The 13,610-nt window shown below is 47.5% G+C and overlaps 1 protein-coding gene across 4 annotated transcripts in view; it reads left to right on the top strand.

Annotated features, from left to right (window-relative positions):
- The window catches only part of LOC118309853 (cadherin-4), a 197,253-nt gene that overhangs the window by 83,768 nt on the left and 99,875 nt on the right, over positions 1 to 13,610 (top strand). For 3 of the 4 annotated variants that reach the window (XM_035632407.2, XM_035632406.2, XM_035632404.2), the window contains one exon: positions 1,718 to 1,741. The exons of the other annotated variant lie outside the window; for it this stretch is intronic. In XM_035632407.2, the coding sequence (XP_035488300.1) occupies positions 1,718 to 1,741 (24 nt within the window). The remainder of the gene's footprint in view (positions 1 to 1,717; positions 1,742 to 13,610) is intronic. 4 annotated transcript variants of the gene reach the window in all.

Below are 13,610 nucleotides of genomic sequence, written 5' to 3'. Positions count from 1 at the left end.
TACAAGCTTCTATTAATGACAACCTCTGAGTAATATTCTTTCATTAGGTTTTTAGGTTGTGTTTGGCATTACCGGGCCTAGGATCTTTTTAACACAATCCATAATCTGAATTGCGATCTTTCTGCCCAATTGAAAACAAAAAAAAAGAAGTGCTGTTGAGACACTGAGACTGGAACCAGCCAACGGACTTATTGATTTGCACCATTTAAGACTCAATGTTGAGGATATGATAAGCTAAGCACCCGCTGAGGGAGTAAACACCCCCCCAAAAAATGATAAAAACAGCCAGCGTCTCTGTGACTCAGGGTCAATAAGTCACAGTCTTCTCTAAGCCCTCTCAGATTTGGGTCCTGGAGTAGGAAAAGAGTTTTCGGATGTGATGCGGTTTCATGAAGAATAACCTTACGTGGCCGTTACGTGTGGGATATGATTCCCATATGTCGCCTTTCCCCATTACTTTTTCTTATCACTGACGAGTTGTGTCATCTGTCAGAGCACTGACTCCAACAAATCAAAGAAAACACTATCTGACAGCATGCGGAGTTTCGCCTTTGCACAAGGTTCAGTCTCGTCCCATGCCATCAGCTCTCCGAGGCACAAGAGCGCTTTGGGCTAAAGGCTCGCCTCAGCATACTGCCACGCCCACCGTGACAATGCTAACATATTAATGCCTGTCAGGTAACATCGATACCTGCACTCAATTTCATGGCAATCCACCAGACAGTCGAAAAAGTAGCATGAAAGGTCGTCAGGATTCATGTCCGCACACAATATCATAGGATTTGTTTCCTATCGTTCTTGAGATACTTGAGTGGGAGCAGAGGTGATGACATTTCCATTCCTCGTGCGGCTTCAAACTGGGGAAAGTTGAATTCCTCTCACCACATTCCACGGAGCACCTTTGAGAAAGCATCCCTCCGACATATACAGACCGTGGCTCAACAGGAAAGCCTCTCCCTCTCCTCAGCGCTGACAGTGATGGGAGGCTGGAGTTCATGATGAAATAGGAAATGGAAGCGTTTCTAAATAGAGCTGATATTATTTGTAAGTTTTGTCAGCTTTTTAGGCTTGCCATCTCTGGCTTTTGACCACCTCTTGCTGAGCAGTTCATACTGGGGGACATTAGAAAGGGCAGGCAACCAGGAGAGAGAGACGTCAAGAGCTGCCGCCGCCGCCTCTCGTGTTTCTGTCACCCAGAGGTGCCAGGGTCTTGGTAAATACCGCCCACGACCAGGAACATACGTGCGTGCAAATGCGCATAATGCAATACCCCTCAATTCTCATGTGTTTTGGTTGAGTGAGCGCAAGGGCACAGTGTATAGACATCACAACGCGCGTTTGAAGATAATGACGAATCCCGACGCTCGAGGCGATGACGAGAAGTGTGAGAGAGAAAACAAACTGTGTTCCGGTTAAATGCGGTTGCCTGGATAATAGACGGAGACAAATGTGAGCGACTGCAGGGTTTTGACAGGAGAAATCTTCCCCGTTTGTGGCCCCTGTGTTCTGTGTATGTCGCTGTCTGGCTATTGCCTGTGACTTTCCATCAATCCCTCAGAAATTGATCTGTTTTGTTCTCCGGTTTAGCGCTGACTTTGGTATTGCAACGGCACTTTTACTGAAACCTACTATGCTCTAATCGTTCGCTCTCTTTCTTTCTCCCCTTTCCCCTTGCCCCCTCTCTCCCTGTCTCTCTCTCTCTCTCTCTCGTTGACAGATACCACCCTTTCGAGTGAACGTGGTAAGTACCGCCGCCGCACACTCCATTGATTTAGAGCCATCCGTGCGTGGACGCTGTCAGCAATGGTCGGGTTGGCCGCTTTGTGTTGACGCGGAAGCAACCACTGTTAGATGTTAGTCTCCGTGGGGGAGCGCTGAGCTACAAACTCCACAAAATCATTTGCGTCGCCGGAGAGCTACTTTCCTCGGCATCCCACTGTGTCAAGGCAAACGTTGAAACAAGGAAAACATCAAGCGATGGCAATTATGAAGGCCGCACCCACAGCATGGCAAACCAGAATTGGCCACATTTGTCTTTGCCCACATTTTTGCCTTGGCCCACTTAGTCAATTTAGCCCCTTTTGACTCCAATGGTGTCCAATGAGGAGCCAACCAGGAGTATCTTTTACATTTTGCCTCATCCCAGCTTTATAGAGAATGTGTTTCCATGCAGTCTAAATAGACACTAGATGGATTTCCCCCACCGTGGCAGTCCAGCTTTCCATTTGAGTTTCAAATTTGTCTCCCCATGTTGTGCTGTTATTCATGGACTCCTGTTCTTGGAGGAGCCGTTTAATCCCTCCGTCAAACAGGCTGAAAGAGGGAGTCCATCTGCTGCACTGCAGCACTTTGTCTATATGCCTATTTTGCATGTGTGTGTGTGTGTGTGTGTGTGTGTGTGTGTGTGTGTGTGTGTGTGTGTGTGTGTGTGTGTGTGTGTGTGTGTGTGTGTGTGTGTGTGTGTGTGTGTGTGTGTGTGTGTGTGTGTGTGTGTGTGTGTGTGTGTGTGTGCACGCGCTGGTCAGACATCTGGTTTGCCCTGTAAGCAGCATGAAAGCACCTGTGTCAGCCACTCTTGCCTCTGTAGCACTGCTTAATGTGCACATAGCTGTTCCCACTGTACATTTCATCACCAGAGTTTCAGCGTGGCTCCGAGACGAGAAGTCATCTAGCTGAAGTTGCTCTCTGCCCCATGAAGGGGGTGATGGTTTGGGGCCAAACAACGCGAGATAATTGGTGCGGTCGTATCACACAGCGTACACAAAACACGCCGCGTGCTGTGTGTCTGTTCTTTTCTTTTTTCCATTCTTTTTTTTTTAAAACCTCACACTGATGACAGGGAAGAGAAGTGTAAAGTTGTGGTTTCGGATGAAGCACTCGAGGTTTATCTTCATGTAACTGGTTAACCCCCATCAGCTGGCGGAGGAGACGGGCGATACGCAGCGCAGAGAAGCTCGTGTGATCAATATTTCATTGCCCAGCCAGCGACAGCGTGGCTTACACAAAGAGCGGGGAAGTTACAGCAGGAGAAAGATTTTGTATTCACAAAGAGTGTAATCCTTGATTTTGACCTCATCTCTGGCTTTCTGCAGCTCTGACTTTAAAACAACATGCCGCCACAACGTCTCTCCTTTTTCGTTCTGCTGAGCAGTCGCATGATGTGAATGATATTCCGCAGTGAAAAGCAGGATAGGAAAGAGGGTAAGTAAATGAATGGACTGCAAGCAGATGAGAAATGTAAGGGAAGGCACTGTTGGGGCAAGGTCTGTGTGTCCTTGGTCCATTCAGGAAACGCAGCCAGCAGGCAGCCGTCCAGCAGACCGGCTCCAGTGGACTGGACGGCTGCTGTAGACCCACCGGAGCAAACATCGTTCGCTCCGCTCAATCTCTGTTTCCATACACATGTGTGTGCTTTTGGTAAAAACATAAGCATACAGTATATACCTGCAGTGCAAAACAGTACACACTGCTCCCTCCCCTGCATATTCCTGGGTTTAACCAGCCCCCTGCCACCGCATCGGCGGTGATGCGGTGTGTTTGGAGTCGTCCGGTAGGCCTCTTCAATGCGAAGTGACTGCTGCCACTTCCTCTCCCGGCCCAATTGTCTGTACCTGAGGCGGGAGGGCAAAGTGCGACTGCGATAAGAGGAAACGCTGTGCTCGGCTGGTTTTCGGCGCGGTTATCCGTGATCTCCCGATTGATTATGCTTTTTCTGCCAACTGTGCAAATTGCTTTACTCCGTCAGCTGCACCGGAAGCCTCCGTCTTGGCTGAAAACCACAGTGGCAAACTGTTCGCCGGACAGTGCGCCCACTGCTAGTTAGGCTGGAGTATTCTGACCACCGATATCCGCTGCTGACAGCCCTGCATGCTTTCTCTCTCTGTGTTTTTGCCTAAGGGCAACAGAGATTATATTAGGGGCTGCACCAGTGAACTGACTGCCGGCTTCTGGACCAGTTTATTTCTGTCCAGAAGAACCTCTTGTTTTCGAACTTGCCCTATCAAATTTGTAGTTTTATTTTGTGTCCATGCACTCAAATGAATGGGTACAAGCATGTTATACAGCCATTATGTTTTTCTAATCTTCCACATGTAAACTCCCTGCACCAGATGCTTTGAGCGCAGTCCCGCCCTCACTCCGCTGGCATCCCTCCCCGCCCCTTCCCCTCTTTCACTGGTGCTGAGCAGCGGTCGTGGCTGAAAGAGCAGCAAATGGGCTGCAAAGTGTCTCCAAAGCGAGAGAGCTACAGCAGAAGCTGATATTCGAGAGGCCCTCCGAAACAACGCAAACGGCGAAGAACCCCCCGGAGCAACGGGGGTTGAGGGGGACATCCCCGGTTCCATCCGATTGTGTCGGAGGGGCCCTTCCTGTCAGCCTAATTGTGGCGACGCTTTCCTCGTGGCCTTGGTGAGACGGCGTACTTGCCAGCGCGTCGGGCTGCGCTCCCTGCGTCATGTAACGCGAGATCCTGAACGCAGCTCAACAGCGTTCTGACATTTTGTCTGGTGCACTCTTATGTCTGGCTGCGGAGCACTGTGCTTAGTGGGGCACATTCAGGGCTCGGGGATATTGACAGGGCGGCGTGAAATATTACAGTTGGCAATTTAAGCTGCACAAGTTGATTTACCTGCCTGGGACCTAGGAGTCATGGCTCCGGGTGAATCGGGGGAATGGAGTTTCCCAGCTTGCCTTATTGGTGTTAATGTGAACATGTGTTCATTTGAAGGGCATTCCACTTAATAATCGGAGTGTTAATGTGTTACATTGTGCAACAGGGATGATGTGAGCAGATAGCGTCAGCGTTTCAAAGCCTGTGCCGATGGGAAGCAGTGTTGAATGCGATTCTTGATAATTCCTGAGCTTTTCTTCCTGCTCCGCTGCACCCCCCCCCCCCCCCCCAGTACCAATTAAAGCTGTTTTTCTGCAGCGGATCTTGAGCTGATGAAGACAGCCACTAAGAGCTCTTGAAGTTAAGTCACACAGGACCTGTATGGCAGATGGTTTGAGCAAGAGTGTGAGCAAAGAGAGAAAGCAGCGGCGGAGGAAACAAACAAGCATAAAGATGGCAGCCTGCCTCCAGCGAGGAGCTCCTATTTTCTACCCAATTTAAGACTTTTCCATTTCGACATTTTGAAACTTTTCCTCAAAAAAAAAAAAATTTGCTGTCAAACCCGCCGGAGGCCAGGGAAAACACAATATCTTGTTCTGCGGAGAATTTTTTTGCACACCGTCTTCCAAAAACTATCCGGACAACTCAAGTATTTCTCAGTGAAAAAAAAATAAAAAATGAAAATGTGTTGGGAGCTGCTCGGTCTCACGGCTTTGACCAGCGTCCTCGCAGCTGAATGGAAACAAGCTTTGCTCCGGCCTTTAGCTACAAAGGCTGAGGCGGCAGCGAGTCAAGGCACAGAGGACACTGCCTGATGGCTACAGCTCCAGCGTTCCCCAGCGGATTACATGTTTTAGAAAGATAAGGTTTGATCAGTCTATTTTACAGAGGGAGAAGAAGAAAAAAAAAAGCCTCTTTTCATGATGCAGATGAGAGCAGACAGGCAACTCGCTGGAACCAATGGGCTCTGAGGCTCTGTGCTGAGATTCAAACAAGGAAATGGCGATCGCATTCACCACGGGCGTCTTTTCTTCACGGTCACACTGTGTGCGATGCAGCGTGTTTCACCTGTGCTCTACTTTCCTTTAGTCCTGCCTGTTACTGTTCTGCTGTTCAACTTTGATCATTACATAGAGCGTGAGGAAAAGAAAAACCCATGCATCTTTGTTGTCGAGCTCGTGGAGTCATTTCTATCCCTGCGCCTGTTTAAATCTGAATACTTGAAGCCTTTATTGTCCCGACGACGGTGTGTACTTGACCAATTACTTCACATCTGCACTGGGACTAATGATGCCTCATTTCCTGGGGTTAATTACACCAACGTTACGCGATATTATGAGGAACAGGAAATGGTAAAGAGCACTTTATTATCTCTCTCTTTCATCATCAACTCCTGCTGTGGGAGACTCCCCCCCCCCCCTCTCCGGCGCTCTCCCCATGCCGTCGTGAATCTCTCCGCTCTCCTCTGCTCGGCACTTCCAAGGCTCATCCTCCCGTTCTCTCGGCGACGATGGCACAGTCGCATTAAGGGCATGTGAGGCGAGGCCGGGTCCGAGCAAGTCCCCGCACAATTACAGTGCACAGGCCATTATTAAGGCCAATATCTGCTACCAAAGGTTTAATTACGATATCTTTTGGGGGGAAAAATAGAAAAAAAAACAACACGGTTTTTATTAGGCTTTTTCTCCTCCATGGCAGAGGAACTGCATCGTTCTTGGAATCTGTGGTGGAATTATTATGTTCTACAGAGCTGACACCCGCATGGGGCCAAGCCCTCAAAGAGGCTTGTTCATGATTGGCATCCGGGTTTGCACAAAGAGCATTACGTCTCTTCGTTTTGAGGGAGAGAAAACACATTTCACCTCAGACACTCAGCTCCTCAAAGGCGCACGAAATATTCTGGTTCGCTTTAATGTGGAGGATTCTGAGGCGAATTCCGTGGCTGGCTCTTAACTCTTGCATTTGTTGCCTTTTCTCTGTCAAACTGGTATTTCCGTGGAAAACGATTTGCCTGTCAATCACCGCCACCTCTCGCTGTTCCCCGCGCGCGCACAGATTACTTTGCGCAGGCGAGGACGCGTTGAGTGAGTGCGCGCGCCGCTTCCCTGTTTGTGTGCATGTTGGCTGGCTGTGCATGCGTCCATGCGTGCTCGACGTTTCACAAGAACTAATCTGTCACTTCTATAAAATTACTGCCGGAGCGGACTTCATGTGGCGCATGTCAACATCCCAACTGACGGAACCGGCTGAGTCCCCGTTTCCTTTGGCGTTCATTCCAACGGCACTTCCCTCTGTGTTACCAAATTGCTCTAATCGACCCTTACTTGACTCATTAATATCGTTCAAACTCTCTCTGGCTTACTTCGTCGCTGCTGTGTGGGCCGTTTCTCGCATAGTGGCAAATTTTGTGTGTAGTGCACATCTAGTCTCACTGGGCCCTTTTCCGTTAACAACATAACACTGTTGTGTAATTATTGCTCCTCTGCACTTGGAAGCAGATACCACTAATAGCTGAACACCTCACTAATGACATTGCTCCAGTGCAGCCCAGATGTTTTGTTAACATCAACATGTGAAAGCGTGTCAGCGTGTTCGATGAAGTGGTATCTCGCTGTGAAGTCGCATACCGCAGCCCTCTGAACGCCCCTCGCCTCACCCTCCCCTGCCAAACGTGCAGGACAACATGCGGTGGCCCTCAGGTGACGTCCCATTGTGGAATTCCCTCTCGAGTGCCAGTGTTTGGTTTGTCTGTTCCGGGCTGCCGCAGGATCAGGGCGCTGCAACTCACTATGTGTATATGAATGGCTCATTGTAAGGTGACAAAAACACAACGGATGGTCAGAGTTTATTCTCGAACCAAGGCATACGATTCATTTTAATGAGGAAGATTGAATTCGAACACGTTGGGGCGGTTGGGCCGCAGTTCAAACACAGTTTGTCACAGCGCTCCATCGAGGCCCCTCAGCACGCTGCGAGGAGGCTCGACAACGAAAGGGGCAACACGGGAGTTTGGATGTCACACCATAGACGGGCACAAATTCAGATTATACCATATACGGTTGTATTCAGGTCTCCTACCATACTGGAGCGAATGTGTCCGAGGTAATACATAAATCTTCTTGCTTGAAGCAAAGGCATGCTATCTACGTCGTATGTGAACCCAAAATGTCCAAACTTGGATCATGCTATACATAGTCGGTGTAAAATCTTAATAACAAGAATTATTCTTAGTTTTAGGTGATTATATACTGTGCCGGAGAAAACATACTTGTGGACATTATATGGAATTTCCGCCAATAGATTCCCATGTACAGTACATGACCTTTAACATGAACAATTTCTTTTGCAAGGTTTTCAATGTAATAATGAACTGGAAACTCTGCGGCTTTTCTCGCACACAATAATCCAAACACCATCTGGACTTCCATTAAAGTGCCAAAGAGGCTCGAGGGCACGTTCACGAACGTATCACTTCAGAGTTCTTACTAATTGTTTAGTCGACGCACATACCGTAAACTCAAGTTTGCTACAGTTGTAAGGTCACAAAAGACAAAAAGGTTCCACTCGTTAATCTTGAGGGCAGAGACACCGAAATAGCTCTTGGACTTAAACGTCATGCGATGCAAAGTGTTACCACTCGTTTTCACTGAGACACACGGAGAACTGTAAAATACTCGCTAAAGTTTTCTCCCTGGAAGAGAAAAGAGGACCTAGTGTTTTCTGTGAAGTATGAAGTGGCATATTTTTCTCACCCCTGACAAACTCTGCTTCCTAGTCACGCCACTGTCAGAATCACTTTGCTGTTGCAATTGTCTCCTTCATCATCCCCCCCCCCCCAAAAAAAAAAGCACGTTCACCATCCACCTGCCTCAGTCAGACACGGAGGACAGCGTATGGCTGTTTACATTTTATGAAAGGAATAAACACAAAGCTCTGTTTATGTCAATCCTCGGAGATTCATGTTGTCATTTTTTTTAATTACACTGAATTAAACTGTAGTCTGTTAAGGTGTTTGTATAGTAGTTGATTCAAACGATGTGCCTTTTTAGTTTTTTGATGAATATGTGTAAGATGGCGTTTTATTTTACCCACTTCTCAACCATCTGCCTCTGTTACAGCTGCATCTGTTAGTGGTTTGCCTGCCTTACAAGTACCGCTTCATTCAGCGGTGGTGTGAGCTTGATATTCAATGTGAAAAAGTTGTTATTGTGACGCTAATATGGCCACGTGGAGGCCGTTGGTGGCCAGTCTGTTAGTCAGCCCATCACACCTTTTAACAATGGTAGAGGTGAATTGGCACAAGTTAGTACATTTGACACATTAACATAAAATGTTGACCGTGTAAAACATTCTGCCTGCTAAACATCACCCTGTTATCATAGTGATTACTACACCATCATTTTCTGCCCCGGATTGGTTTTATTTTATTTTTCGAACTCTGTAAAGCAGCTTCGGGTACCGTGAAAGGCGCTTTATTGATCAAATTAATAAGCGCCATTATTATTATCATAGTTAGAATGTTGATATTTGCATTTAGCTCAAATCACCTATCCACCTTCAAATAGCCTCACACAGCTGCTACAGTACCATGTCTGTAAACACTTGTTTTTTAAACGTATTTTTGATTATGAAAAATGTATTAAAAAAAAGTAATTATCTGTGTTTGCTCGCTAGTGAACACTGTCAAGTCAACACTGTACTGGGTAGTTATTGGTTGATTTTGCCACCCCGAAACAAGTGGCTTAGGTCCCGCTGCCAAATTATGTCATTCATTTGATGATAAAAGTGTTTTAATGTCTCTAAATGAAACCAGTTATGTGCTAGAATATTAATAAACCTTGAAAAAAAAAGTAAATGGATGTAATGTTATCAGGAATAAGCCGTTGCAGGCTCAATATTGTTTTTTTACTCACCCAAAGTGACCCCGCTGTTCCCCTCGTCCTCCATCATCGCTTCCGTGCCCCATCATATCAGCACCCGGATTCATTTTGAACTTATTGAATTGTTCTACTCGCTGATATTTTTCATTTCGGGGGGCCAGAGGAGAAGACGGCGTACTGCTGGCTCAAGCTTTCCAAACAGCACCTGCACAAACAGTTTTTCTCCAGCCCGCGCTTACAAGCTCCATCACTCTCACTTTCACCTATACACTGTAGATTAGCCCGGCACCGTGCAGGGGGGAGAATGAGGCCAGCGCGAATCAAACATTAATCAGCTGCTGTTTTAGAAGACAGAGGGGGGGGGCCTGTCCCCCCTCCTTCTCGCCCTTAGCCTGCCTTGCCACCGAATGTTAACGTGGCTGCCATTACTCATTTATGAGCTGCCCCGCTGCTCTCTGCCCAGAGCCTGGCGTCCAGGCCTGGACTGGCATGGCGGCTGTGCCAGGGCATTCAGCAGTGAGAGGGCCAGGTCTGGGTGGTTTTTTTTTTTGGTTTTTTTTTAAACGAATGTGGTGTGGGGAGAAGCGCTTTTGGATGGGATTGTTGAAATGGGTCTCTGGTGTTATTGTAAAGGCAGGCAGCTGGGAATACGCTCAGTCACATTTACATTAGGTGATATATATGGAGTGAGAAAAGAAACACTGAGAAAAACCAGAACCGAGAGGATCACTCACGCACACGAGGCCAAATGCAAGCTGTCCAATTTGTATCCGGTAAACGGGCAGTAGGAGATGATGTATTCACATTTGGACTGTTGTAATTGGACATAAATCTCTCCAAATTGCCTCCATGGTGAGACGAAGTTCCTCGATATGTGCAGACAGTCAGCTTTAAAGAGTTAGAGCCGAGCACCTGTTCTCGGTATCCAGGACACAGGGCGCAGCAGGAGCCATTCTTATTCTTAGTAGTGACATCAATGAAGGAGCGAGTCTGCAAAAGGTGAGACACACAGACGCTCTCTCCTGACAGTGTGTGTGTGTGTGTGTGTGTGTGTGTGTGTGTGAGTGTGTGTGTGTGTGTGTGAGTGAAGGGTTGCCATCAGTGTCAGGCTGTGAAGCAGAAAATAATGAAGGGAAGTATGGGATAGGTACCTGGACCTGCAGTATATGTGTGTACAAAAAAAAAAAGAGTGACGATAAAGAGGGAAGAACCGAAAAAAAATGAAAGGAAGGCCAAGATTGGATGCGTTTTTTGCGGCCGCAGGTTTCCTGTGAGCTGCTGTGAGCTGGTGTGCGACGGCGGCGGCGGTGTGAAGTGGCTGACGATCCAGGACTCCACAGATTGTCACGCGATCCCGTCTCCCACGGGGCTTTGCGCTCTGCCCCGCCCTTTTTCCCCTCGTGGCCCCGCTGCTTCGGTGGAACTGAGCGGACGCAGGCCAGTGAAGCCGTCGCTGTCTCCATGCATGTTTCATGCCTGTGCGAGGACTACCAGAGATGGCACTCTCCAGCACTTGTCGACATTTTTCCCTGTTACTGTTCCCCGGCTTCATACAAATGGGTTGCGCTCTTGAACATGATGGGGAGAGCTGAACAGTGTTTTTCGCACTCTGAATATTTTAAATATGATCAACCAGCTGTGGTGGCGTCGGGGCTGCGCGCGAGGGGAAGAAAACACAAATACAGTTTCATGTTTATTTTAAGAGAGAACTCGCCCAAGGTGGATGTCTTCCCCTTCATCGCTCCCTCGCCTATGGCGCCTCATATATTTGTGGCCTCGGGGGGATCCTCAGCATGCAGCCGAAACAGAAAGTGTGTAGCCCGTGGCTAAAAGGCAGATACTTCTCCAAGAGTGGTACACAGCGCAAATACACACGTATACTTATCTCCTATGGGAGTGCTAATCCCCACGAGATGAAAGGAAACTCCCGCTGGTCTCTGATCCCCGTGTCCCGCTGCGTCGGATCATTTGGTGCCTGGCGGACGGAGACAGGTCCAGCCGATGCTCCCACACACGGTGTCCTTGACCAAGGCGCAGATGTGACTAAGGCCGAGGCCACATGCTGATCCAGAAAGTTCCCCTTATTAGAAATCGATGTCCGTTCGACGCCCCTTTCATTCAAGCTCCCTTTGTGGTGTGTCCGCATCACCCTGGAGGAGGAAGAGGAGCAGATAGAAGGAGAGGGAAGTAGAGTGTGTGTGTGTGTGTGTGTGTGTGTGTGTGTGTGTGTGTGTGTGTGTGTGTGTGTCTGTATGCATACTGAAGACGGCTCTACACCTCCCTGAATCATGGTGTTCCCTCATGGGAAGCCAGGCGTTAATGCCAGATAAACTATCTCCTCTTCATTATGGGAAACAGAGCCCTCTGCTCAACCTTGAGGCTTTGAAGTGGTGCAAAAGTTCACCCAGAGTCCACTGGCCATGTCTGCTCTTACTCTCCTCATGCACTCTGAACACCTGCACAGGGATGAATGCGTGTATTCCGTGTGTGTGTGTGTGTGTGTGTGTGTCCGTCCGTGTGTAGCTTGTACAATACCTCTGCACTATAGGGCTGCAACTTCCGATTATTTTCATTTTACGTTTGGTCCATAAAATGGTGAAAAGTGTTGAATGTGTTTCCCAAAAAACCTCAAGATGATGTTTTTTTTTTTTTTTCCACACACCAAAACGATTCAGTTTATTGTCATAGAGGAGCAAATGAACCAGAAAACATTCACATATAATGAAATCATAGAAATGTGTCTTTTTTCCCCCAAATAAAACTCCTTGAACCGATTAATTGATTATCAAAATAGTTGGCGATTAATTTACTGGAGGATTACTCAACAAGTAATTGATTAACTGTCGCAGCTCTACTCTGCACTACAAGTATAACAATGTGAATGCTTGAAGAGCACGGTGGTGTGGTGGTTGGGGCTGTCGCCTCACAGCAACAAGGTTCTGGGTTCGAACCCCCCTTTCAACCCAACCAGGGCCTTTCTGTGTGAAGTTGCCGATGAGTGGATGGATGAATGCTTAACGACAGATACATTCAAATGTGGAGGGGGAAGGGTGCATGTCTCTCAGCAGGAAGCAGCTCTAACTTCCATGAGGACAGACTCAGGAAACACTGGCGCACCGTAGGCCGCGCTGAGAGCTGCTGCGGCTGCTGCTGCTGACCGACTGATACAGGTCTTTGTGGTAGTTCTCTCTCAATGTCATGAATTTTAAAAGAACAGATAATAAAACCCAGCGGGCCCTGATTCAGCACAACAGCACTCAATAAGGAAATTGGCAAACTATGTCCTCTACCTTTCCTCTCAGATACAGTCCCGATAACTATCTTCTTCTACTTCTGATTACATCCTTAATTCTCTGCTTGACTGCCGGCCTAAATGGGAACCTCGCGTCAGAGAAAGGAAATAAGAGAATCAGCTGCGAAGGGATTGCTCCAGGTGTCTCGGCAAAGGTTTTTTTGTTCTGTCCTGAATCCCTGCAGTAAAGCCTTTTCGCCGGGTTTTATGAAGCCAGAGGTGCGTAAAAATCATACGGCGCGGCATTTTATACGTGAGCTCTTTAAACGAGGAAAAGGGGAATGCTGTGAGGAGTGTGTATAGACTATAAAGATGTGAAACTGTAAATGCATGGGAGAAAAAAAAGGAACCTCAACTCCCTACACCCTCACACCCTCCGACATAATGCCCGGCACTAAACGAGGCATAACACATATAATGTGAAGGATATTACCATAGTTAGAGTGAAGAAACATGGCCGCGCATTGGTGCTGTAGTCTGATGGTTTGTCAACACGTTTCCAGACTCTTCAGTGCGCCTCTGTGGGGAATCTGCTGGATCGTTTCACGTCAAGCTCAAATCATGAGCTCTTTTCTCGGTGTTAGCGAAACGCACAGGGGAACCCTCAGGACTTAAGAGAAGGCCCAACATATGAGCATTTTAAATGTCATCATTTAACATATTTCAATCTATGATCATTGTCTCTTTTAATTCAAAATTTTTGTCCGACTTTCAATCAAGTTTGCCTAAGAAATGACAGCGTAAGTGACCCAATCCAATCAGATTAAGTTGTTATTGTCTCTAGGCAGAGAAAAAAGGTTACAGCTCGCTCACTCATTGGTTAGGACTT

The sequence above is a fragment of the Scophthalmus maximus genome, chromosome 6 (genome assembly GCF_022379125.1).
Source record: "Scophthalmus maximus strain ysfricsl-2021 chromosome 6, ASM2237912v1, whole genome shotgun sequence".
Classification (NCBI taxonomy): Eukaryota; Metazoa; Chordata; class Actinopteri; order Pleuronectiformes; family Scophthalmidae; genus Scophthalmus; species Scophthalmus maximus.
The sequence above is the reverse complement of the archived record's forward strand: the minus strand, read 5'-3'. Positions and strand labels throughout refer to the sequence as shown.